The sequence below is a fragment of the Schistocerca serialis genome, chromosome 6 (assembly GCF_023864345.2).
Source record: "Schistocerca serialis cubense isolate TAMUIC-IGC-003099 chromosome 6, iqSchSeri2.2, whole genome shotgun sequence".
Taxonomy (NCBI): Eukaryota; Metazoa; Arthropoda; class Insecta; order Orthoptera; family Acrididae; genus Schistocerca; species Schistocerca serialis.
This window is the reverse complement of record NC_064643.1, coordinates 649116329-649141871: the sequence shown is the minus strand read 5'-3', so window position 1 is coordinate 649141871 and position 25543 is coordinate 649116329. Positions and strand designations below refer to the sequence as shown.

The window sequence follows — 25543 nt, the reverse complement described above, 5'->3', positions numbered from 1 at the left end:
CTGATATTTGTGAATTGTTAGCCAAGAATGCTAAAGACAGTGTTATTCAGCATAAACACATGTTTTTTCCCCCTGAAATAGGGGGACTGACTTTCCAATGCATTATGTAAATTTAAATCAGTATGTATAAAAACAAAGATGAGGTGACTTACCGAATGAAAGTGCTGGCAGGTCGATAGACACACAAACAAACACAAACATACACACAAAATTCAAGCTTTCGCAACAAACTGTTGCCTCATCAGGAAAGAGGGAAGGAGAGGGGAAGACGAAAGGAAGTGGGTTTTAAGGGAGAGGGTAAGGAGTCATTCCAATCCCGGGAGCGGAAAGACTTACCTTAGGGGGAAAAAAGGACAGGTATACACTCGCACACACGCACATATCAATCCACACATACAGACACAAGCAGACATATTTAAAGACCAAATATATGTCTGCTTGTGTCTGTATGTGTGGATGGATATGTGCGTGTGTGCAAGTGTATACCTGTCCTTTTTTCCCCCTAAGGTAAGTCTTTCCGCTCCCGGGATTGGAATGACTCCTTACCCTCTCCCTTAAAACCCACTTCCTTTCGTCTTCCCCTCTCCTTCCCTCTTTCCTGATGAGGCAACAGTTTGTTGCGAAAGCTTGAATTTTGTGTGTATGTTTGTGTTTGTTTGTGTGTCTATCGACCTGCCAGCGCTTTCGTTCGGTAAGTCACCTCATTTTTGTTTTTATATATAATTTTTCCCACGTGGAATGTTTCCCTCTATTATATTTAAATCAGTATGTATTTTTTTATCATTGTTAAATGAATTTTCTATGCTTTTATGTATGTAGGTTAATTTGTATGGGCAGTTAGCAAATAGTGTGGAAGACATTTACTAGTATGGACAATATAACAAGATGTATACATGTCTGCTTTCATGCTCTGATTTTGGTTCTCAAGCTACTGGACTGTATCATCCTTCAAAGATAACTATGACTCTGTTTACCTGTATTTACCCTGAGTATTGCAGTATTGTATCTGATTGGATCGGTGTGGTTTGGATTCTTGGATCGATACCCAAATCATAAACTTTAGCCCTAATATTTTTCCATTATTTTGTTCTTTCCTGAGTCAACATACCCTTGAATACTACAGTTTATGTCGCTGATTGATTCCTACTCATGGTTGATTATATTCCTCTGGTATGTACCCATCGTCATGAGTTTTTCGAGTCGGCTCACTCATCGTACACTTAGGCTCTAAATTTTTCTCCTCTCTTTTGAAGATTTTGAAGGTTTGATTGAATGAACGTAAACTTAAAATTTGTAATGCTAGTAATTTACCTGTCTTTGTATTTATTACTATAGTTGTATTGCAATGTTGTAGTTTTGGCTTTGTATTGTTTGTCTTGTGACAGTATGTTACACAGATCTGAAAATGTGAATGCCACATCCTGATATATGTATAGATTATGACTCATATAGTAGATATTTTTCTTGTTTTCTGTAATATGTTATGTATCAGATACTTCTATAGCTCTATATGCAATCCTCGGCATCATTTTGTACACTGTTTGGCAAACCTTGTAGTTTGTCACAAAATATTGTAAACAACCTGTTTCTAAATTTTGTGAGGGTGAAATTGTAATACGGCACCTTCCTGTAACATTACCTTTTTTTTATAGATATAACTGATACTATTTATACTATCGATTCTTGAGTAGTTGAACATTATCTCAGTTGTTTAAATAAAATAATTTTATATAATTTTGTATACAATGTATTATATTTCAGGCTCAAAAAGAAATTAATTTGATAGTACTATGTATGTACAGTTAAAATTACTCTTCTTTTAAAAATATTTGAAATTATGAAATTTCTGGTATACTTGAAATTATCAATTGCATGATTTAATGCTAATTATTAAATTTATTTCTGGATTCATTTATAAAATAATGATATATTTTAGCAAAGACTATTCTTTTGTCAAGAAAGTTTGTAAATTCTTTTGATTTGCAAACTCTTTGGAATACTGTGAGTACCGCAGAATGTAAGTAGTAGTGGACATGCCTCTGATGGAATTAGACATGTTTTTGACTGTGTCACTAATAATGTAATTTGTGGTATGATAGAAGTGGAAATTGTAAAGACGGGTGATATTTAAAAAAGTGACAAAAATTAAAATTCAAGAAATATACAGGCAAATCTTCATCAGTTATTTAGTCATCAGGAACCCACAACGATAAATCAAAATTTCAGCCGCAAGAATGTACCCCTAGACACAAAAACTGTAGCCAACAACAAGAAGAGAAAATGAAGATAAGTAAAAAGTTTTTCTTTTGTATATCTTATGCCTCTCAAAGCATTTGAAACTAATGAAGACACGAAGAAAAATTTTAATAGTGATGTATGGGAGGGTAAGATTACAAACTACTACAGAGAGATGCTTAATCTTTGAGGAAGAAGTGCAAAAAAGAGTCACTGATATCTTCTCCACTCTTGGCATTGTATGATGAGAATGGTAAGACAGAATTTTACACTGACACTAGCGGTCATGGGGTAGGTGTAATTCATCTGTGATTACCTACTCTACAACTGAGAAAGCGTGCCTTGTAGTTGTTTGAGTCATCAACATGTTCCAGCTGTATTTATTTGGCAAACTATTCACCCTTGTGGTGTACCACTGTTCTGTATGTTGGCTGACTAGTCTGGAGGATCTGCTGCATTGACTGGTGAGATAGGCACTGAGGCTTCAGGAGTATGATATCACAGTGGTATACAAAAGTGGATGCAACCCCAAGGATGCCAACTGCCTTACAAGGAATCCTTTGGTTGAAGACAACAGTGTGATTGAAATCTCAGTTGTTCTTGCATTAAACAATAATGCTGCTGAACAGAAGGGAGATCCAGTACTACTGAAAACCGTAGCTTAAAGGAGGAGGAACTGACCAAAGGAGAATTACAACTGATAAGTGGGACATTTTATATGAGGAATTATGATCCAATGGAGCAGAAATTGTTGCTAGTCATCCAGCTCATCTATAGCCAGTTATTCAAAGTTTTTCCATAATGCCCCAATATATGATCACCTGGGATGTGTCACTGAGCACGTCACTACTGATTTGTTATAAATTATCTGAGCCACTGTAAGGAATGCCAATGACACAAGAACATGCCATAATTACCTCCAGGATATCTGTTACCAATTCCACCTGCAGCAGCATCATTCCACTGGATCTTAATCGACTTCTTGTGAGGAATCACAATGTCAAAAAACTAGGATTGGTGGATGACATTCTGCAATGAGTACTTCACCCACTGCACTTTGTGTAACTGTGATTCTTAAAGCTGTGATCATGTTTGATGTGACAATCATAACCCCCTACATCAAGCAGAATTTTGCACAAAACAAAGTTGCTACAAGCAACTTATTACCCTAACACCATTTACACAAGTAGGCTTCCAAAAGAAAAAGAAAAGTTCAGTAGCATTTATTGACATCACACCAGCATATGACACTGTGTGGCTGGATGGTTTAATGTATAAATTAAATCAAACCATTTCAAGCTCAAATATCACAGCAATAATTGAAATGATGCTAATGTTCTTTTCAAGTTAGCATCAGAGAAACTACAAGTAAATCCTATACCACAAGCCCCACATTTATTTAACTGTACACCAGTGACATAGTCACAATTGGTTCTATAAAGTTTAGCTATGCCAATAAGCTAGAGACAGCAAATCAAAGCAACAAATTCAAGGAAAGTGAACAATACTGAAGCCCGTGTGTGGAGTTGGGCTGTCAGAGAAGTAACTAAAACACAACTTTTGGGCCATATCACATCCTTCGTCATGTGTCATTAGTCACATACAAAGTCGAGGATTATGACCCTTCATCAAGAAGACAAAAATGCAAAGACATCATCGATGTCCTCCATATGAAGCCCTACTACAGTCCTAAGGGACAGCTTGATAATGTGACTTCTCATTCAAGGAACCTGAAGACCTACTTGACAAATGTGAAGCTTCAATGGGAGGGACAAGCTTCGATGGAAGGGACTATCTTCAATGCTCATAGTTGAAGAGGATGTGACAAAACTGCCAAAACGCAAGGATCCACCAGCACCAGTACCCCTGATACGATCTAGATCCAGAGTGTTGTGGTCAGCTCGAATGAGGACTTCTTAACCACCAGGTTAATCTTTTTCCAAGAGAAGAAGTAATGTTGCGGGCTATGCTGCATGCAATGCAGAGTTTCTGCTGCTGACTAACATACTACAAATCAACGGGTCAAATCTGGCCACCAGCAGTTACTTATTATCTAGTATTGATCATTTCTGGAAGATTTTCAAAATTTCATATGTTTGTGATATATGCAATTTCTCAAATACTTTATGTTTGTATAAGTAGTAGCAATCTCTGTCCAAGACTTCAGTTCAGTTCTGTCTGTACATTGGGGTGTTCTTAAAAAACGTACTGTCAGTGCTAACTGTTGAACTACAATGATGACCCTGCTTTTGGATTTGTACCTAACTGTGGTTACAATGCGACAATGTGCTACATGACTACAAGTAGCAAATTGTTACTTTGGTGCTTTGACGAAGCAAGCTGGGATATTTTTACTTCCCCTCTTGTTTTCCCATCTGCCTCTTTACAATTCATTTTACCATTAACATTCATGACTATAATCTGCATTTTCATAAAAGAGAAAGGTTGGCCATCAGTTTTAAAGAATATAACACCAGATCTAATTTTGTGCTTAGTTTTATGTATGTAATTGATTTTCTAATTTATTTCAACTATTCCTAGTTAGTATCTTTTATTGCAAGGTAAAATCAGTATGGTAATTGTTTCATAACTTAAATTCTATTGTTGACATATAAACAAATATAAATTCTGACCTAATTATAAACATTTGGAGGAACAACTAATAGTATTCTTAAATGGTCTATCTGGATCTATTTGAAAACATTTTGGCACAGCCAACCCTTAATTAATTCCAAAATAATTAACAGATTTGTCAAAAGTATTGTTTGCATAATAATATTTGTTAATTTCATGATTTATACAAATAATTCGGCCTAATTCTTGTTGTAGAAGAAACTGTTAAAAAGGAACGAATTTTTTGATGTATTCAGTTAATCTAACAAGCTAAGTTTTAATTGTAATATCTGTAAATTAAACATCAACCAGTGTGTAGTTTCAGTACCTATTATTGTGAGGATACATAAGGGCCCAATTTCTGGTCCTGAGACAATCAGTCCACGGCTGAGTTTCAGATGAGGAACCTGTATTGATTAGAACAACAACAATGCGTCTGTGAAATAAATGTAATACAATTAGACCGTGTGTTAAAACAATGACATTGTCTGTTCCATTGGTACCTTTTTATTCTTCAAGAAATGTGGAATATGGGGTTAGGCTTTTACTGCTTGTAAATGTTCAACAGGAAACAGTTGTATCAGTATGTGGGTGTTCGCCTGCAACCTATTAATGAGGCTTATGGAAAGTTTAACAATAGTGTACTGGCCATATAACTCTGTATTATTGGGGGGCTGTGAACAGTAAAAGTAAAGTACAGTGAAATGCAAATGTGCACCTGTTGGCTACATCATTTGGTGTTGTACTTCCACACCCCATTTTTGAGCCAGTGTAGCAACACAGTACGTCAACACCGAGGACAATTAACAAAGAAATAAACCAGGCGAATCGTCACAGTGCATCTTAGTCATGTCTTGCTAGTCTTCTAAGACTTACAATACTTAATCACATTGTTGCAAAACTATTAAATGGATTTTAAAAGTTTCTAACACATTTAATATTCAAATAAATATTGGGCCTATATCCAGACTGGCTGCAACCTCGAAATTTATTTGAACATGTTAAATGAAACTACACAAGATATATTAAGTAGCATGTAGCAAAGTTTTTATTACAGTTGTTCTCCAGGATTAAAATATTTGCTATCAACCCATTGCCGGTAACCATTTCCATGCAACTTCTTAGCTGAGATTGCTATAAAAACTTTATTATAGATAACCAGTTTTGGTAAAACTAAGTTGCCATCTTCAAATCTCCATACAGATTGCTACAAACATCTTGTGTCACACAAAATCATACCATTGAATTTCCAGGTATACAATACATAAAATGAGTAATGCATTGGCATGTCAAAGTTAAAATTACTATGCATATCACAATTTACTAAAACATCATTCCCATAACATAACATGCCATGCTTACCAGGGTGTCAAAGGACCTTTTGCTTCCAGTGATCCAATGTTGGCAAGAACTTATCATATTCTTTGATATCCGTGCATGTACCCTACAATTTTTGTGTTGTTTTTTTATGTTGATTTTAGAATATTCTGATTGCTAAAGAACAACTTTTGTCCCTTCTTGTGTTAGTGAACACTGCTCCTATTATTTATGTTTTGTCAGTTAAAAAGAATACACTCCACTTCTGCCATTAACATTACCAGCAAGTAAAATATATTATTCTATCACAAAATAGATACCATTTGCCAATGATTGGTGCTGTTCAAGTTGTACTATTCAATTGCTGGTTATCTAATAGACTAAGGTGCTGCTATTTATGGAAGCATGCATATGCTTATGCAGGTTACATTTGTGAAAGCCAGTTTAATATTCTTTCTTGGATTCTCCCACATACACCACCATGTAGGCAGCTAGAGAGGTCTAGAATTATAAAGTATATAAGCACACATAATTTATAGCAGGAATAACTCTATATTTATGTTCCAGTACCTTTTTGGTTCCCATTTTTCTGCCAGCAAGTTAAACAGTGTTGCACCATGGTGCAGAACTGCAGTACCAAAATACAGGATTCAACACTGACAATTGTTTAATTTCCTTGTGTAATATTTATTTGGCTTTAGCATTTGGATAATTAATGATTAATCAGGAACTAGTTTATACTTTGAGCCACATTTATCTGATCAAATCCCTTCATTCCTCCCTCTGGTCCCCTCCTTGTCTCCGTTCATGTGTTCTTAAACCAGAGTCTTTACTCTCTTCGAAGTCTTGTGCAGTACAGCTTCCTTTGTTTCTAAATCAGTTATCTTCAGTGGTCCTATAATGCCAGATACATAAAAAAGAATGCACCTCACAAACAAAAGAAATTTCCCTGTGAGTAATTTTACATGTTTTAACAAACATTTTAAGGAAGTGGTCATTGAGAGATGTGTTATCATAATGCTATTAATGTTCCATTCTGTCTTCATGGCACATTTTGATACACACTTTCAAAGAATTTCGACAGAGACAGATTAAGTAGAATCATTAACTGAACTTCATTATCACAATAAGTACAAATAACTATAAAGTTCAATACCAAAATGAAACTTCAGTATATTTAGATGGGAAGCTGTAATCAGTAAAGACGTCATCAACCTGGAAGTTGGTTTTAACCAAACAACATTTTAGTAACCATTCTGCTATTGGAAGAGGTATGCATTTGTCTTCTGGCAAACTGTGGAATGACTCTGCTGTCCTCTCTTTAGGGCTGAGTGACTCTGAACCCTAGTGGACCTTGTCATTTTAGATACACACAGCAAGTAAACTCACAAAAAATATCAGATAATGAATCCTATAATTGACCAGGAGTTAAATCCCACAGCCTTTTACTTTGACTCTCAGGCATCTAGAGAAAGATGAAGCAAAATGATATGTGGCGGTTATCGACTGCAAGAGTTGACCGCCTCATCTCTGAGAACGAACTTCTTTGAAAACTATTGATCACAATGTGTTCCAAACTCTGTATTCGAGCGGATGTGTTTGTACCGGCATGATCACAATAAAGTTAATTCATTGTAAACGAGCGAATACTTAATGTTGGGTTCGATATCACCGTACGTAACATCTCGATCCCCACACTGGTGACTCAGACGCTCACGAACGCCGCATACGACGCCGGAAATGTGTACTGGAACATCGCCATTGACAAACAATGCAGCAACCCTTTGTCAGATTTCTACGTCCATCGACTTCACATCGCGCTGCATCTGGATGCAGTGTACAGGAAGTGTAATTAGTGTGTAAATTCCCGACGCTTGTGTAAATCGTGCTTTTTGGTAACTTTCGTCACCTTCTCACACATCGACAATGTGACCGAGGCGCACACGTCGTCCATTGAAACCCACTCAACGCATCGGTAATTTCACTTCCGGACAGTGCAGTGCTCCTTCACCAATTAATTTGGAGAATTTTGACTTTCTGTTGTGTAACGAATTAACTTTGTGCAGTGCTTCGACATCGGACAATCATGCCAAACAATGGACTGTAACAAACGGGGACTATGTTGCAAATCCCAGTTCTCACGAACTCCGAACTACGGCTAAATTGCATGCCTGGTGAAATTCACAGGGACAAATCATCAAGGACATCCGATCAATCACAATGCAACAATTACACCGACAACAATGCCGGCTGTTTCTCAGTGCAACACTCGACATGCCACGCCTCCCTCTACACAGCACCCGAGCCGCACCGACTCTGCTCGACCACTACTGACAGCGACGTCACGGCCGCCGCCTGCTGGCTCACTGACCTCGACCCAGTCAAAACAAACAGCTGCGGGACATATGTTGCCGCCGCAGCTACCGCACCCGCATCTTGTCAACAACTCGCCGACACTACGCATGCTTACCGTCCGGCCGTTCACTACTCGATCGCGCCCGCAACTTGTTCACCCACCCCAGAAGACGATTTCAGTTGTATCAATGCTTCATACAGCAGTGAATGTGTTCTCACTCCGCTGAGTACCGAGTTTCACATTCGTGATCGCACACACGATCTCTTCTCCTCAAACTGTTATGCCAACACTGTGCCGCCAACCTTGTCTTGTATGCCAGGTTACACTTTGACAGAGACAGATTCTGATTTCGACCCCATCTTACTCAGTGATACACAGCAGACTGCTTCACAACATACATTTTCGCCTGAACAACTGCAACAGCTACGTGAGCAAATTGCGACATACAACTTGTTGGTACAAGATCAGTTACACATGCTGCAGCCAACACCGTCCGAGCAAGACATGCAACGAGATGCTCCTGTCATTGTTCCGCCTCCAACTGCTTCCGATCCTTCGCCATTACTACCAGCTACAACTAATACCCTGACGATCACGCTACATGGATCTATGTCCCAGATGTCACAACTGTCATCATCACGCCACCTCAAGTGGAAATTCTACATTACTGACGTGATACAAGCAACTTATTTACGCTGCTGCCACGTTTCCTTGGTAGTTCCAGACACTTCATTTCTGTACCACGGCATAGCCAGCCACATTCCAGTGCCGCATGCGTTGCCACCCTCTTCACCACCTCCGAAATGTTCGACCAACACATCTGCCATTTCTGCTTTGACGAGTGAGCATCTTTCCGTTCCGACACATGACCGTGCAGCAGTTTCGTGCGAGCAGCTTGCAGTCTTACGACTCGACCGCAGCACTGACAGCAACAGCACACACGCAATTCCAGTTCCATCAAACTGTGTCGCCTCTCTGCCATGGACCAGTAGACTTCTTCACGTTCACATTATGTCTCATCGCCTTCCTGTTCCAACCATGGTTTCGCCAACCACGTCTGCCTTCCACCACCTCTCGCCATCGCCATGCCTCATGCACAGGGCTCACGGCCACGCCCCTCAACCTTCGATAATGGCTGTTTCACACATCAAAACATTGACACTGTCAACCCCGCTTGGAAAATCCTGCCATCTACCACTGTAACACACTCACCGTCCACGGACTCTGAGGTGACACTTCCGTCTACACCGAAGTCATCCGCCGCCAAGGTCAGCCATGTGCAGCTTGCTGTTTTCTCCCCTACTGTGACATCAAGCACCTCTATAACTCCGTCATTACCGTGAGTGTTGCTCATCTGGCATCTCTTACGCAACCTGTTAAGCCACAGAATGCTTGTTCCTTTATGTCACACGGCCAATAACAAACTGTTACCGGACACGTTGCACTTACTGTGGCACTCGCCGGCAAATACAGGGTGGCCCAAAAAGGATGGTCACATTTTAAATAACTATAACTCCATCAGTTTTACAAATTAATTCTATTCAATTACGTAACTAAATGCTCCCAGGCACCCAATTACAAGAACTAACCACAAAAAATCATGTACGGAAAATGACTTCCGGAAGATGGTGTCCTTCCTCGGTGATGCATTCCACAAGTCTTTCCTCGAAATTTTCCATCACTTTCACTACTGTTTCTTCTTGAATTGCCATAATTTCCGCACTGATTGCCTCCTTCAGATCAATTAAGTTTCGGGGCTTCTTTACGTAGACTTTTGACTTTAGGTATCCCCAAAGAAAAAAATCACAGGCTGAGAGGTCAGGTGATCTCGCGGGCCAGTGGACATCTCCAAAACGCGAGATGATGTGGTGGGGGAACATCCGCCTTAAAACACACATGGAGTCATTGGCTGTGTGGGCCGTGGCCCCGGCCTGTTGAAACCAAATTCGATCTCGATTTACATGTAACTCTCGCAGTTTCGGCACCAAAAAGCTACGTAGCATGTTAACGTAACGTTTCGAGTTCACTGTGACTGTAGCGTTGTTCTCCTCAAAAAAATAAGGACCAACAATCCCCAATCTTGAAATTCCACACCAGACTGTTACCTTAGCACTACGAAGAGGCTTTTGGTGCAATTCTCTGGGATTATCTGCTGCCCAATACCTGCAGTTTTGTTTATTGACATAGCCGTCTAAATGGAAATGGGCTTCATCTGACATAAGAAGCACAACATCATTATTAGAGTACAAAATGTCAAGCATTGATTCACAAAATAGTCTTCGCTGCTCAAAATCACAATCATACAGCTTTTGCGTGATCATAATTTTGTATGGGTGAAACTGTAACTCACGGCCTAAAATACGCTGCAACGAACTACGGCTGAGACCTAAAGTTTGAGCACGACGCCTAGTGGAACGACGCGGGCTTTGCAGCACTGACGCTCTAACATCATCAATGTTCTGTGGAGTAACTGCCGTACGTGTACGCCCTGTAGATTTACCACTTTTGACAGACCATGTTGTCCGGAATGCAGTCACCCAACGTGATATGGATCTGCGATCTGGAATGGGTCCATCACGCGCTACACCAAAACGTTGTTGAAACAATCGTTGCACAGTAATAAACGATTCATCATTTCTGAAAAACTGTTCCACAGCAAAAACACGATGCTCGACCGTCCACTGCGCCATCTCGTGGCAAACTGGGTGTAATGGCCGACTTGCAGACGGCCGGCAGTGGTCCCCCCTCCTCACCTTTCAATGGTACTACGCAGTTCAAATCCGACCATCCTTTTTGGGCCACCCAGTACTTTGGCAATACATCGCATCGCATCTTCGGCGCGCTCCGCGCCTCTGATCGGATCAAAATCCCGCTGCACCGCACGGCCTCGGCACGACGATGTTCTCCCCACCGACACGCCGCCGCCTTCTGCTCCCACCGTGCCATCAGCAGCATAGCACGGTCAACCTGTGGACACCTTCCGCGCCTCCTTCCCTCCGCTGGTCGTGCCTACCGAGACATCGAGAAACGGTCCGATCGTGCCTCACACTAGCGCCTGCCACGACACGATTGGTCACGCCCACCTGCGCCTTCAGCCTGCCGGGTGCACGCACGCTTCTCATCATCCTTATTGTGCTCCGCACTACCGGCGGGGGCTCTGTGGCGGTTATCGACTGCAAGAGTCAACCGTTTCATCTTTGAGAATGAACTTCTTTGAAAACTGTTGATCTCAGTGTGTTCCAAACTCGGTATTCGAGCGGATGTGTTTGTACCGACATGATCAAAATAAAGTTAATTCACTGTAAATGAGTGAATACTTAATGTTGGGTTCGATATTACTGTACGTAACATCTCGATCCCCACAGATAATTGAAAGGTATGACTCAAGACTCAATCTTCCCCACCCTCACAGCTTCACTTCTACCAGTATCTCTCTATTACTTTATGAACTTCAAGGCAGGTCTCCAACATATACTGCTAGACTAGAACTCTTGGAAGTAGGGCTATCCTGGAGAAATGACATCCACAGTATAGGTGCTGTTTCCAGAATGATTCTTTTACTTTGTAGTGGAACCTCAGCTGTTTTACAACTTTGTGGCAGACTAAAACTGTTTGCCAAACTGGGACCTGAACTAAGACACTTGACTTTGGTGGGAAATGCTATTAGCTATTGGCACAAACATGACCCATATTGACAGTTTCAGTTCTGTCTGTATCTCTCTCCTACTTTCTAAAACCAATGCACACTCTGCTGCAAAGCTAAGACATTTTTCTGCAATATCCTTTCTTTTATGAGGGATAGTCCTAAACTCATAGGGCTGTTTCTATGGAGTGTGGAAACTTGGAGAGATGAGCTGGAAGAATTTCAGTTGTGGGTTACAAATAGTACCTGGATAACTTAGTCAGTAAGAACATTTCCAGCAAAAAACAGGATTGCAGTTTTGATTCTCATCAATAACTGTTTTACAGCAATTACTATATGGTACTTACCCTGCTGACGTGACAGTCCCAACAAATTCATTATTTCTGTACAGTGGTTCACCGCCCCATGGCCATACATGTTTATCGGGATCGATATCCTCCAGTACAAACAAAACAAGCCTTTTTGTCACACCCTGCTCCTTCTGACGCTGAAGAGCAAATTTTCCAATGAAGTACTCTTTATCAAGCTTTACCCGGAAACCACTTCCTGCTTCAAATGGCGTCACTAGACTTGTGAGCTCTTCTCCCCAAAATGGAATAAACCTCTCAATCCTCATGAAACGTTGTGTCAAGCAACCAACATCTCTTGCACCATAGTCATGTCCAATCTACAAGAAAAATATTTATTCTAATGTCATCACTATATATTTTCAATTAGAAACAATTTTATGACAAATTTAGTGACAGTGCTTTCACTTACCATCATCAGTTGCTCATATACATGCAAAGCATATTCTGATGGAACATAGAGACAATATCCTGGCTCTCCTGTGTGTGTGAATGCCATTACCATAACATCTGATGCATACCCAACATTAATTTGTTTGTATGTAAAAGGATGAAGATTCACATCAGAGTTTGACAGTTCTGCCATCAGGTCAGGTGCCTTAGGCCCAACCACATTTATGACTGTGTACATCGATGTGAGATCAGAAATTCCTACACTTCGATTGGCAGGAAGATGTCGACGCATCCATTCAAATATCCTTGTCTGTTGACTAGTTGGTGACACCATGAAGTAGCTGAAGAAAAAAGAACTGATTGTAACCAAAGTGTTGGTTGTTACGTGCTAACTTCCAATAATTCATTGTATAACTGTTTTCGGCTAAAAGACTTTACTTGTACTGCAGAAATAGTAAAGACACCAAAATCTGCATCCTGCATATTGCAGGAAGGCCATGTAATGCAGTAACTCTGCTACTGAACACAATGAAGGATTTGGTAGTACTTACTCCCCACTCCTCCTTTGCAGCATTAGTGTACATTACATTAATTCTATGGATCCTGCAGAGAGCAGATACTGGGCTGCAGGAAGAGGTTTGACTATAGCCATTCATGTGAACAGAGAACTTGTTATTTGTCCTGTCCCACGTACCACATTTTATGTGAGCATGAAAGCTAACAAGCCATCTGCCCACATTAATGGCTACAGTCACACTGTGTCCACGAGACAGCTGGACCAGTGGTCACTGATCATGGCACACACCATAAGGCACTTGTCTTCAGTGACTACTTCATAGCTTGTGCCATCTGAATTCTTCGCACCAACAATGCCGTTTCTGAATTGCACAGATGGGAACTCTCTCTGTAACATATCCTTCATTCTTATGATTCTCCTGACCTCAACCTTTACTAGTCCCTGTCCTCCACCTGCCTATGCCCTTTCCTGTTCTACACCAGCCCTGCCATGCCTCTAACACACCAGTGCACCTGCATAGTGCTTTTCTCTTCTCTACTTTTCTCCTCTCCTCGTTACCTTCTGCATGACCCCTGATGCTGCACCTACCAGTAGACAATCCTGTTACATCCTGTCACACTCCCACAGCCAACAGCATTTTCTTCCACCCCTACCCTGTTATCCCTCTCTCTTCCCACCTCTTCTGTATCTCTGCTGCCCACCCCAGCAAAGATCACTGTTAGCCTGAGACACAGTCACAGTCGGGCCTTAGTGCCTGGAGATGACAATGTGTGTGTGTGTGTGTGTGTGTGTGTGTGTGTGTGTTTGTGTGTGTGTGTGTGTGTGTGTGTGTGTGTGTGTATGAGTGCGCGTTCGCGCGTGTGCACATGTGTGTGTGCATGCGTGTATATGTGACCCAAAATCTAAAAAATGCAGAAGCGATAGAATCATCAGCATTAGTAGCAAAACACACAAAAAATACTGGGAGTTGGCAGAAACAAAAGCGGATAGTGAAGTGAATGATAAGAAAATTATAGCTCCTCGTCATCAAAACAATATTTTGGAGGAAGACAAGAAAAATGAGAAGGCTCCAAGGTAAGAAGTACTCAGTGTTTCTCAGTGATCCACCAAAATATCCAGTCCATAAGAAATAAAGTGCAACAGCTAGATGTGGAACTGCAGACTACTGACAGCTCACTTGTTTGCATAACAGAACATTGGTGTAGGGGATCTGAAATTACCCTTGTAGCTCTAAGTTCATGTAATCTAGCATGCCATCATAGTAGAACCACTGTGAGGGGTGGTGGATCATGTAATGGAAGAGATTATGTACAAAGTTAGAGGTGACATTATTTGATTAAGTGAAGAAAAACATGTAGAAATATCAGCTATAGAGATACGAAAGCCACATATGTTCCAAAGACTACCGTATTTACTCGAATCTAAGCCGCACTTTTTTATCCGCTTTTTGTACTCCAAAAAACTGCCTGCGGCTTAGAATCGAGTGCAGAGTAAGTGGAAGTTCTGAAAAATGTTGGTAGGTGCCACCACAACTAACTTCTGCCGTCGAATATATGTAGTGCTACACAGGCATGCTTTGCAGGCACAAAGATAAATACTGGCGCCAAAACCTCTGCGCCAATAAATAAATTAAAAGAAAAGGTAGAAGAATGTAAACATTATGCCATGTATTCTTTCATATTTGCTGCTATCTCATTTAAATCCTGTCTGCCTAATAAACTAGGAAACTAGAGTGAGACACCAGCAAGCGCGGAAGAATATACGTATCATGTCATTATTATATTCATATTATTCTTATGCTGGTTAGTGATACAGTCAGAAAGGAAACACTGCAACTGACTAGATTTTTAAATCTAAGATGACTCTAATTTCTATGCAGAATGTTATGTACTAAACAGGTGTCTGCAAGGATTTTCAAACGGAGAAAAATTCTCGCTAAACTCTCATTCAGAACATCTATGATATGCGGTCTATTATTTGGTTCTTGTTGATCATTATCAAAGAAAGCAGCAGTGTAAGTAATAACAAATAACAGTCTCTTGTCATTCTTTCGCTTATGTGACAATTCCTCTCTTCTTTTTATTGTAAGTGGCGGTAGCGCGCACAAAAGCAAGCCATGCCTCAAGCGGCGACAGGTCATAATCACTCATTATCAGAATGCAACAAACAATGCATGACACAGTACAATAATGCATTTTCAGCTTAGAGTGACGTAAACACCTATAACAAAGAGAACGGCACTGATTTGATTAAAGCAAAATAAGCGATCGATTCAAACCAGACAAAACGTTTGAAAAAGGAGGGGTGCCCCTATAAATACGGACTGAGTGCTTGACACATATCAATGGCTACTTGATAAAGCTTAAATGTTGAGCTTGCGACTCGAACCAAACTACTGTAGCTGTATCTTCATCCATTCGACCAAAATTGTGTCTCATGTTACAATGGACCAATTTTGTTTCAATTTGGAGGTGCAGTATAAAACTTTGCTCTCCCCCTTGAATTTCGAATCTCAAATTTCAGGTGCGGCTTAGATTCGGGAAAATTTTTTTCACTTGCTTTCGAGTCTCATTTTTCAGGTGCGGCTTAGATTCGAGTAAAAACGGTAACTGTACTTTGTATTTACCATTCACCCAGTGGTGACACAGCTACATTCATAGCAAAACTAATCCAAGTATCGGACCTTCTTACTAATCCTATCGGCAAAATTCTCATTTTTGGAGATTTAAACATCAACAAATTGAACCCAGATGGGCTCTGCAACACATTTCTGAACATTATGTACAGCTATAGAACATCACCACTGGTAAGGGTAATTAAGCATTCAGCATCAGCCATTGACTGGAGAAAGAATGAGTAACCAGGCCCTTTCAGATCATTCCAGCCAGCTCTTAAAATTAAACATAGCTGCAGAAAACAAAACCAAAAAACTCACATACAGAACAGCCTTCTCTAAGCAAAAAAGGGTTGAATTTACCATGTGCACGAACAATGGAACATGGGAAGCAGTGCACATGGAGACTAGTACAGATAGGAAGTTTTCAAAGTTTCTACCAAAATTTAAATTCAGGTTTGAAGAAGTGTTTCCAAAAGTACTACAAGGCACTAAAAGACAAAACAAAAGCAACTGGCTGACCAATGGGATGAGGAAGTCCTCTGTAACACTCAAACACCTCAGCAACATAAAAACAACCAAAATGACCCCGCATTTCAAAAATACTACTAAACATACCTAAACATGTGTATGAAAGTTTTACCAACATCAAAAAAGTCTGAAAATGATAAAATTCTAGGAAAGGCAGAAAACAAAATAAAAGTGGCCTGTAATGTCACCAAACAGGACAAAACAGATAAATGTACAATTACAGCACAACGGTATCACAATTAATGGTCCAAAAAAAATTGCAAACGTTGCAAATCGATATTTGAGCTACATAGCTACCACGCTAAAAAATAAATTTGACAAAATACAGCCTGTACAAACACTGAATTATGTTCCAAACACCATGATGCTGTGGCCCACCACTTCAGAAGAAATAAGTAATGTTGTTCAGAACCTAAAAAATAAAACCTCAGCAGGTATAGATGAGGTATCTGTGTGCTTAGTGAAGAATGTGTACACAGTATCAAAGAGCCTTTGGCACACATCATAAATGAATCATTCACCACATGTTGCTTCCCAGAGGTACTGAAGCATGCAAAGGTCCTGCCCCTACATAAGAAAGGAGACCGCAAAAATATAGAAACTTATCTCTTTACTCTAATCATTTTCACAAGTAATGGAAACCATAATGAAAATTAGTCCCATGGGGTACCTAACAAAGCATGATCTTCTGTGTAAAGAACAGTTTGAGTTCAGGCACACAATCAGCTACAGCTCATTTTACAAATGTTTTTCTGGAAGCACTATATAAAGGATGCATCTTCCTTGGCTTCAGCAAAGCTTTTGATACAGTACATCATACAGTTCTGTTAAATAAACTAGAAGCTCTAGGTATAAGATGGATATCAAATAAGTGGTTTTGTTCATACCTACAAAAACAAGAGTGCCACAATTAGAGATCTCTCAAATGAACCCCAACCATACTGTAAAATACCTTTCAGACCCAGTGTAAGTTAACATGGGAGTCCGCCAAGAAAGTGTGCTTGGCCCATTACTCTTCTTGGTGTATATCAATGATTTCCCCCAGTGTGTCAAACACGATGAAACAGTACTGTTTGCTGATGACAGTTAACATTTTGATCAGTGAAACATCATCAAGTGTGCTAAAGAACAAAACTGAAGAAACGCTCATGCTTGTATGCAGATGGGTAGACAACAGCAAATTAACTTTAAAAAACAGTATTAGTTTCCACATTGGCAGGAAACTGAAAAATACTCTTTAAAAGTGAAAGATGAGCTCACAGAATGTGTATCACAAACCAAATTTCTATGGATGGATGTTGACGCACAACTAAAATGGACTGAGTATGTTACTACCCTCAGGAAATGAGTAGCTTCAGAATGCTTTGCACTGAGAATAATAAATTCTGTATGTAGTAGCTCATGCACCAGAACAACATGTTTTGCAATACATTCATTCTGTGATGCATTATGGGATAATGTTCTGGGGTACAAATGAGAAGAACAGGCAGACAACTTTGAAGTTGCAAAAAATAGCTGTATGGATTATGATAAAAGGTAGCAAGAGATATCGCTGCACTGAGTTGTTTAAATCTAAGGGAATCTTGAGTGGTCCTTGTGAGTATATTTTGTGAACAGTGATCCACATTAAAAAAGACATTGATAATACCCAACAAACAGGTCTCTACATGAACATGGAACCAGATCCAGCCACCACTTACATCTCAAGAGAAAAAACAAAACAAAAAACCAAAATAGTGTGGTATATAATTGAATTAAACTACACAATAAACTACCACAAGAGATTAAAGTGAAATATATGCCTTCAGGAATAAACTAAAAAATTAGTTGTTAGAAAAGTGTTTTTATACCTTAAAGGATCATCTAATATAATGTGCAAATTTGGTGAAAATTGTGTGAATCATCAATTACTGAAATTAAGAGATCTTTTACAATACATCCAATAGACCAGTGAAATACAATGTGCAAACGGGTAACTCAGGAAGACAAGAAATGTATGTATCTATTTATGAGTGTAATTGTGTATGTTTATGTATCTCTGTGTATGTATTTTATGTACTTATCTGTTGACAACATCCATACAATTTACAGTGTCTGTGATTGGATAAATACATAAATAAATTCATGGTCTCCTCTAGGTCATGAATAGAATCTATCCTCTTCATATTAATTACAGATGTGATACACCTGTAGTCTTAAAACAATGTTTCTTCATTATTATTGTTACAGCCCTATAACTCTTTTTCTTTATTTCTTCTTCAGGTTGTCAATTCTTTAAGAAGGTAGACTATGGTATACCATCTCATGACTCTGGTGATGCCCAGTGATGTTTTCCTTTGTTGTTATTCTCTAAAGCATTACTCTACTCAGAGTCCTTTTTTTTCTTACCTGCATTTTTTCATCTCTTTCCAAACCACACATGCTCTGACATCTGAGCCACACTGTATCAATGGTCTCACTCAAATACAACACACAACTATATGATAATTCAGATTGTGGGTGCAGAATCACATGCCCCAAATTCTTCCTGGTGGCAATTGTAATTATTCCTACAGATTACATTTCCTCACTATTTTCACATGTTATTTTCCACACCTACATGTGCCATGCCCCATGACCTTGCGAATCTTGACAGAACTGCCCCACCCCCCCCTCTTTTCTCTTAACCCAAAAAGTGCATACTTCCATACCTCATCCATTCCAGCCTCTTTCCCACATTTTTGTACTTTTTTCAATATCTGTATGTGTTTGTTTATGTTTTTATATATTTGCACATATTTTTTGTGTATTTTAATGTATCTGTACATATTTGTGCATATTTTCACATATTTGTGAGTATTTTTACACTTATTTTCTGTTAGCCAGCTCCCCTCACAACCAACTAAGGCCTTCATTTCTACCTCATTTCCTATTTTCCCAACACCATCCCTTCCATGATGGACCTCTGTTCCATCTTTCTGCAGCAATTCAGAAAAGTATCTCTTTTCCTGGCTAAAACCCAGTCCCAAATTGTGTTCCTTAAATGTTGACTAAACCATGGAATCCCCCCCCCCCCCCCCCCAAATGGCCTAACCATATAAATTCGTTTCTCTGGCTCCCATCCCCCCTCTCATGATGAACCATATAAATTCGTTTCTCTGGCTCCCATCCCTCCTCTCATGATGACCTTCATCTTTTCAGATTCTGTCAGCCCCTGTCCCTTACAAATCTGATACTGTGAAAACACATCTTCACAGCAGAGACATCCCAGAACCACCTCTGCTCCCTTCACAAGATACTACTACTGTGGAATGCCTACTACATACATTACATCTCCGAAACTGAATACATTGCACTCTAGTACCTGGAAGAGGATTCCAGACACTAACTACATAAGTTACCCAGCCTGCTGATATCCTACTGCTGTCTTGGGGCACCACTATCTAAACCCTAGCCAAGCCACAGTGTTCCTCCTTCTCAGCCCCTCACAGCACCCAGACCCTGCCAACCGGATCTTTTCAAATTGCCACGTCCACAAAACTCCCACCCAACACTCCACTAAATACAGAGCCAAAACACTCTTTTAACCTCTGCACCAAGACACTTTGCCCCACAGAAATTTCAGTTCCATCCAAAAGGCCACAACTTCAACCCAGCACCCAAATTTAACCATGTTGGATTGTCAGAAACCTATTCTCCTTGTCCGGATCCAGGCAATGTAAACAATTCTTTGTCACCAATCTCACCATCCAAAGCCATCCTATTCCCAACATTGAACACTGCCTCTTCCAATTCATACAAACATCTAACAACAATCCTCCCTTTTCCCACATACCCCCCTTCCTACTGGTCATCTTCCACGAATTCCTTACCTCCAACTTGGCCTCATCATTCTTCCCCACATTTCCTCTTAAGAACACCAACCTTTTGGCAGAAGGAAGAAAAGCCATACACGGATTCAAAACAGATCCTGACCTAATTCATACTACCTGCAGATGAAAGGTTCCACCACTGTCATTGTGAATTGCAGATGAGGCTATGCCACTTGTCTGACACCTCTACCTATAAACTCGGCAAGAGTGACCGCATCCCAGAAGTCCAACATAACCTCCAATCCCAGCTTAAAGCCTTAGGTCCTTCCAGAACCTCTCCCTTGAATCCATTTCCCTCCTCATCCTTATAACACCTCACACATCCACCTTCTACATTCTTCCCAAAATTTACAAACCAAACTATTCTGAATGCCCCATTGTAGCTAGTTATTGTGTTCCCACTGAAAGAATTTTCATCCTCATTGACCAATACCTCCAACCAACTTCCCAAAATCTAGCCTCACATGTCAAAGATACACCTTCATAGACTCTCCACCATCCCCCCTCCTTTACCACCTGGATCCCTACTCATCACTGTTGCAGCCACTTCCCTATACACTAATATCACTCATGTCCATGGTCTTGCCACTACTGAACATTACCTCTCCCAATGTCCTTCAGACCCCAAACCCATAATCTCATTCCTCATAAACATTACTAACTTTCTCCTAACACGTAAATGAGTTCTCCTTTGAAGGAAAGGTATACGAACAAATCCACACTACAGCCATTGGAACCCAAATGGTGCCCACCTATGCCAAACTGTTTATAGGCCATCTACAAGAAACCTTCCCAGCCTCCCACAACCTCAAACCCCTGGTTTGGTTCAGGTCCATTGATATCTTCATAATCTGGACTCAGGGCCAAAACACCTGCAGCAGTTCAGTATCTTCTCTCCCATCTGCTTCACCTGACCCTCCTCAACCCTGTGTGCCAGCTTCCTGGATGTAGACCTCCTCTCTGGTGGCTCCATTCACACCTCTGCCCACATTAAACCCATCAACCATCAACAGCAGCTGCATTTCAGCTGCTGCCATCCCTTCCACACCAAAAAGCCCTCTCATCCAGCCTGAACGGGTATGGCATACCTGCAGTGATGAGAACTCCCTTGCCCAGTATGCTGAATGCCTCACAAAGTCCTTCACAGACAGGCATTATCCCCCAGACCTATTCTGCAAACAGATTTTCTGTGCTATATCCCGACACACCCCTAATCCTCCCACCACCTGCAAGAACAAGCTACAAAGGAGCACTCCCTCGTCACCCCCATCACCATCCTGGACAGAAACAACTGATTCACTTCCTATGCCAAAGCTTTGATTATCTTTCATCAGGCCCTGAAATAAGGGACATCCTATTCAAGAACCTTCCCACCCCTACTAATTCCATTGTCTATCAAACCTCCACAACATCTTCATCTATCCCTACACCACACCCAACCCCAAACCCCTGCCATACGGAACATATCCCTGAGGAAGACTGAGTGCAACATGTGCCCAATCCACCCACACAGCACTTCCAACTCTATTTTATCACAAGTTTATCCTACTCCATCACAGGCTGGGCCACATATGGAAGAGGCTGGGCCACATATGGAAATCAACCATGTCATGTACCAGCTCTGCTGCAATCAATGCACAGCTTTTCATATTGGTATTACTACCAACCAGCTGTCCACTAGCATGAATGGCCAGCACCAAACTGTGAAAACTGTGACCAAGAGCAAAGTAGCATCCTGTGGCACAAAATGCACTTGAACACAACTTGCTAGATTTCAATTACTGCTTCACAACCCGGGCCATCCAGATCCTGCCATTTACCACAGCTTTTCTGAACTATGCAAATGGGAGTTATCCTTACAACACATTCTCCACTCCCAAAACCTTCCTAGCCTTAAACCGCTGTCCCCACACCCTCCACTCAACAATTTCTGCTCCCTCTGTCCTGTCACCTCCTCCAGATTAATGTCCCCTCACTCTCATTGTATGCTGCTCTCTGCCAATGCACTCACCTGTCTTTCCCTCTTCTCTACTCCATTCCTTTTCCACTCTTTGTTTGCAATCCCCTTCCCCCATCCTGCCCCACAGCCTTGTTCTAGCACAGTCTAGTCCCTGCACACTCCATCAGGCAGTGCTAATTTACCTCCCCCCACAATACCCTGCTATCCCTCCCCCTACCCCACCCAACTCTGGATTGCAGCTACTGTTCAACATTACACATTGCATTCTGGCCAGAGCAGCCAGAGATAGCAGTGATGTGTGTGAGGTGTGCTTGCTGGGGTGAATGTGTGCCCCTTCTGAAGAAGTCTTTGGCTGAAAGATCATGTGTAACTGTCTTCTTGTTGTGTCTGTCTGCAACTCAGCATGTCTTCTTTGTCTTCTTTATGGTGAGAAACAATCTACCATTTTCATAAGATGTTGAACAACATCCCAGAGAAGGAGGTTTCTGACAGTTCCAGATGGTTGTATGAACATTCTGTATGTTGTACTCAAGTGGGGTGGGGTCTATGTAGAATACCTGAGGCACTGAATCTTGCTGTCAGCTTTCTAAAGAATGATGGAACCTGTCCTTATTTTTTTACCTTCAAGCAGATGAAATGTAAGAAGTATTCTTAGTACACACAAGAGTTGCAGTTTGGGTTAATCTGCCCATAAAGCTTCCATTATTATGCAAATATCAGTGGCTTGCAAAGTATATGTTACTGAAATATAATTTTGATACACAATTATAGCCAGCTGTTAACAATTTCAAAAATTATAACCAGCTCTTAACAATTTCAGTCAATCTACTGTATGTCACAAAACTCTTTATTAACTACTAGCTTCAGTTACAGAAAACATCATCATTAGGTTTGAAGAGACTGACATAATTAGGTGAACTTCACAATGTTAGACATATTGTAAATGTGCCACAGTAATTCTCTGTAGTTACAACAGTTATCCTCCACATTTCTGTCTAATTAAGTGAAACATGACAAACACTGCTAGCAAGCAGTGAGTTGCAGTCTATGCTATGGTGTAGTTGGCTACAGAAAAGGCATTGGGAATCCACTACCTACCACAGCCAAGGTCACTACTCACCACAGTGGCACTACAGCATTCAAAGACAACTTTGTAAGTTGTGCATGTTTGAATGTGTGTGAATTTGTCTCTCATCTGATGAATACTTCATCCAAAAGCTGACATTCTTCAACAGTATACCTATCAATTTGTCTGTTTGTCACACAACACTTCCACAATGCGGTGAGTAACAATCTACTTTATTTTTATGCTGCTTAGATATCAGATATTCTTAGCTTTCACTGCACATTTTTATACATGACAGATATGTTGTGACAGTGCCACGACATTCAAAAGTGCCGCTACGTTAGTACGCGAACACGGCGATAGAGGCGCTCCGCAGCTCGGCCGAGCGCGAGAGCGCCACCTGGTTATGAAAGGCGCCGGCCGCATGTCATGGCACGGCAGTCGAATGACAGATACGGAGTTAGTAACATGTAACCCGCTAGAGTTTCTACTTTTGTATATCCACGCACTTTATTAGGGATTAAAGGTTATAACACTTTTTGGCGACGAGGATGGGATATTTTTTTTCCTGCGTTGTGGACTTGTGTGTTCGTGTCGGGGCCAACATGGAACAGCTTATGCAAGCGCTTATTGAACAACAAACACAGCTGACGGCTGCTATTCAGGCGCAACAAACACAGCTGACGGCTGCTATTCAGGCGTTGTCGACGTCGCTTACTCATCGTCTGTCTTCCTCTTCTCCGCCTCCGTTTCCTCCTTATGACGAGGCCGCTGAAGACTGGGAGGATTATGAGAAGCGTTTGCGGCAACACTTCTTGGCTTTCGGTGTTGTCGACGCTCCTATGTGTAAGTCGTTATTTCTCTCTTGGATTTCCCCACGGATCTATCAGCTGCTATCCCAGTTAGCCCCTCTGCGGGAACCTGCCTCTCTGTCCTTTCAAGAAATGTGTGACTTATTGTCTAACTATTACCGAAAAAACACCCATGTTGTTGCCGCCCGTGTGGCTTTCTACCGGTGTCGTAAACAGCCCCATCAATCTTACCGGGCTTGGGCGGCGGAACTACACGGTCTGAGTCGGAAATGTCAGTTTGTCACGGACACTCATCATGAGTCTTACGCTGATTCAATGGTTCGGGACGCTATTTTACGGCTTGCTCCTGATAAAGAAGTTCGGCAACGTGCCTTACAATTGCCAAACCCGTCGTTGTCGGAAGTTCTCAGCATCGCTCAATCGTTTGAAGTGTCTCACGCTGCTGGTGCGCAAATAGACGCGTGGTGTGATGTAGGCGCTGTACAAACCACTTTCGACGCAGACAATGTGCCTGTTTCACAGGAAAACGACGATGTGGCGGCGGTGCACTCGCGTCAACAACGTCGCGTTGGGCCGCCACGCTCGCAGCGAAAACAGCAACCACAGAAGCAGGCTCGTTCCGCCCTTCCTTCTTGTCCATGTTGTTTCGTACAGCATGACAGAGCCGCGTGTCCAAAACGTTGGGCCACATGTAATTCATGTAGGAAAAAAGGCCACATTGCTTCTGTGTGTCAGTCCCCTAAAGTTCCTGTCGACGAGGACGAGGCATCGGACATGGATGTTAACTGTGTGCTTTCTCAAATGAATAAGTTGTTCGTTACTGTTCGTGTTCTGGATAAAGACATTCGCATGCAAGTGGACACTGGCTCTGCAGTAACTCTCATTAATTCTCGCACGTATTTGGAGTTAGGCTCCCCTTCCTTGTCTCCAGTTACGCGAAATCTACGAACTTATAATAAGCAGAAAATTCCTATCGTTGGCCAGTTTGATGCTTCCACTGCCTACAAGTCTGTTGTTAGGCCCCTCACGTTTTATGTGGTGGATCATGCGGGCACTGAAAATCTGTTCGGTTATGATGCTTTCCAGTTGTTCGGGTTTTCCATTGATGATGATGTGCACCTCATATCTGAGGACATTCCGTATCAACAGCTGGATGGCTTGTGTTCTGAATTCTCGTCCGTGTTCTCTGCTGGTCTGGGTCGGGCCAAGGATTTTGAAGCCCACATTACTCTTAAACCTACGGCTCGCCCTAAGTTTTTCCGGGCACGCCCTATTCCGATGGCGTTGC

General features: G+C 41.2%; 1 protein-coding gene across 2 annotated transcripts in view; it reads right to left on the bottom strand.

The window, feature by feature from the left end:
* Positions 1 to 25543, bottom strand: part of LOC126484608 (pyruvate dehydrogenase phosphatase regulatory subunit, mitochondrial-like) — a 167034-nt gene that overhangs the window by 17402 nt on the left and 124089 nt on the right. Inside the window, exons 13-15 of one of the 2 annotated variants that reach the window (XR_007587888.1) lie at positions 12924 to 13245; positions 12512 to 12831; positions 6736 to 7060 (exon numbers count right to left, since the gene is read on the bottom strand). Coding sequence is in view for 1 of the 2 variants with exons in the window: in XM_050108183.1 (XP_049964140.1) it covers positions 12512 to 12831; positions 12924 to 13245 (642 nt within the window). In the remaining variant the exon portion in view is untranslated. The remainder of the gene's footprint in view (positions 1 to 6735; positions 7061 to 12511; positions 12832 to 12923; positions 13246 to 25543) is intronic. The other variant, XM_050108183.1, reaches the window with a different exon arrangement.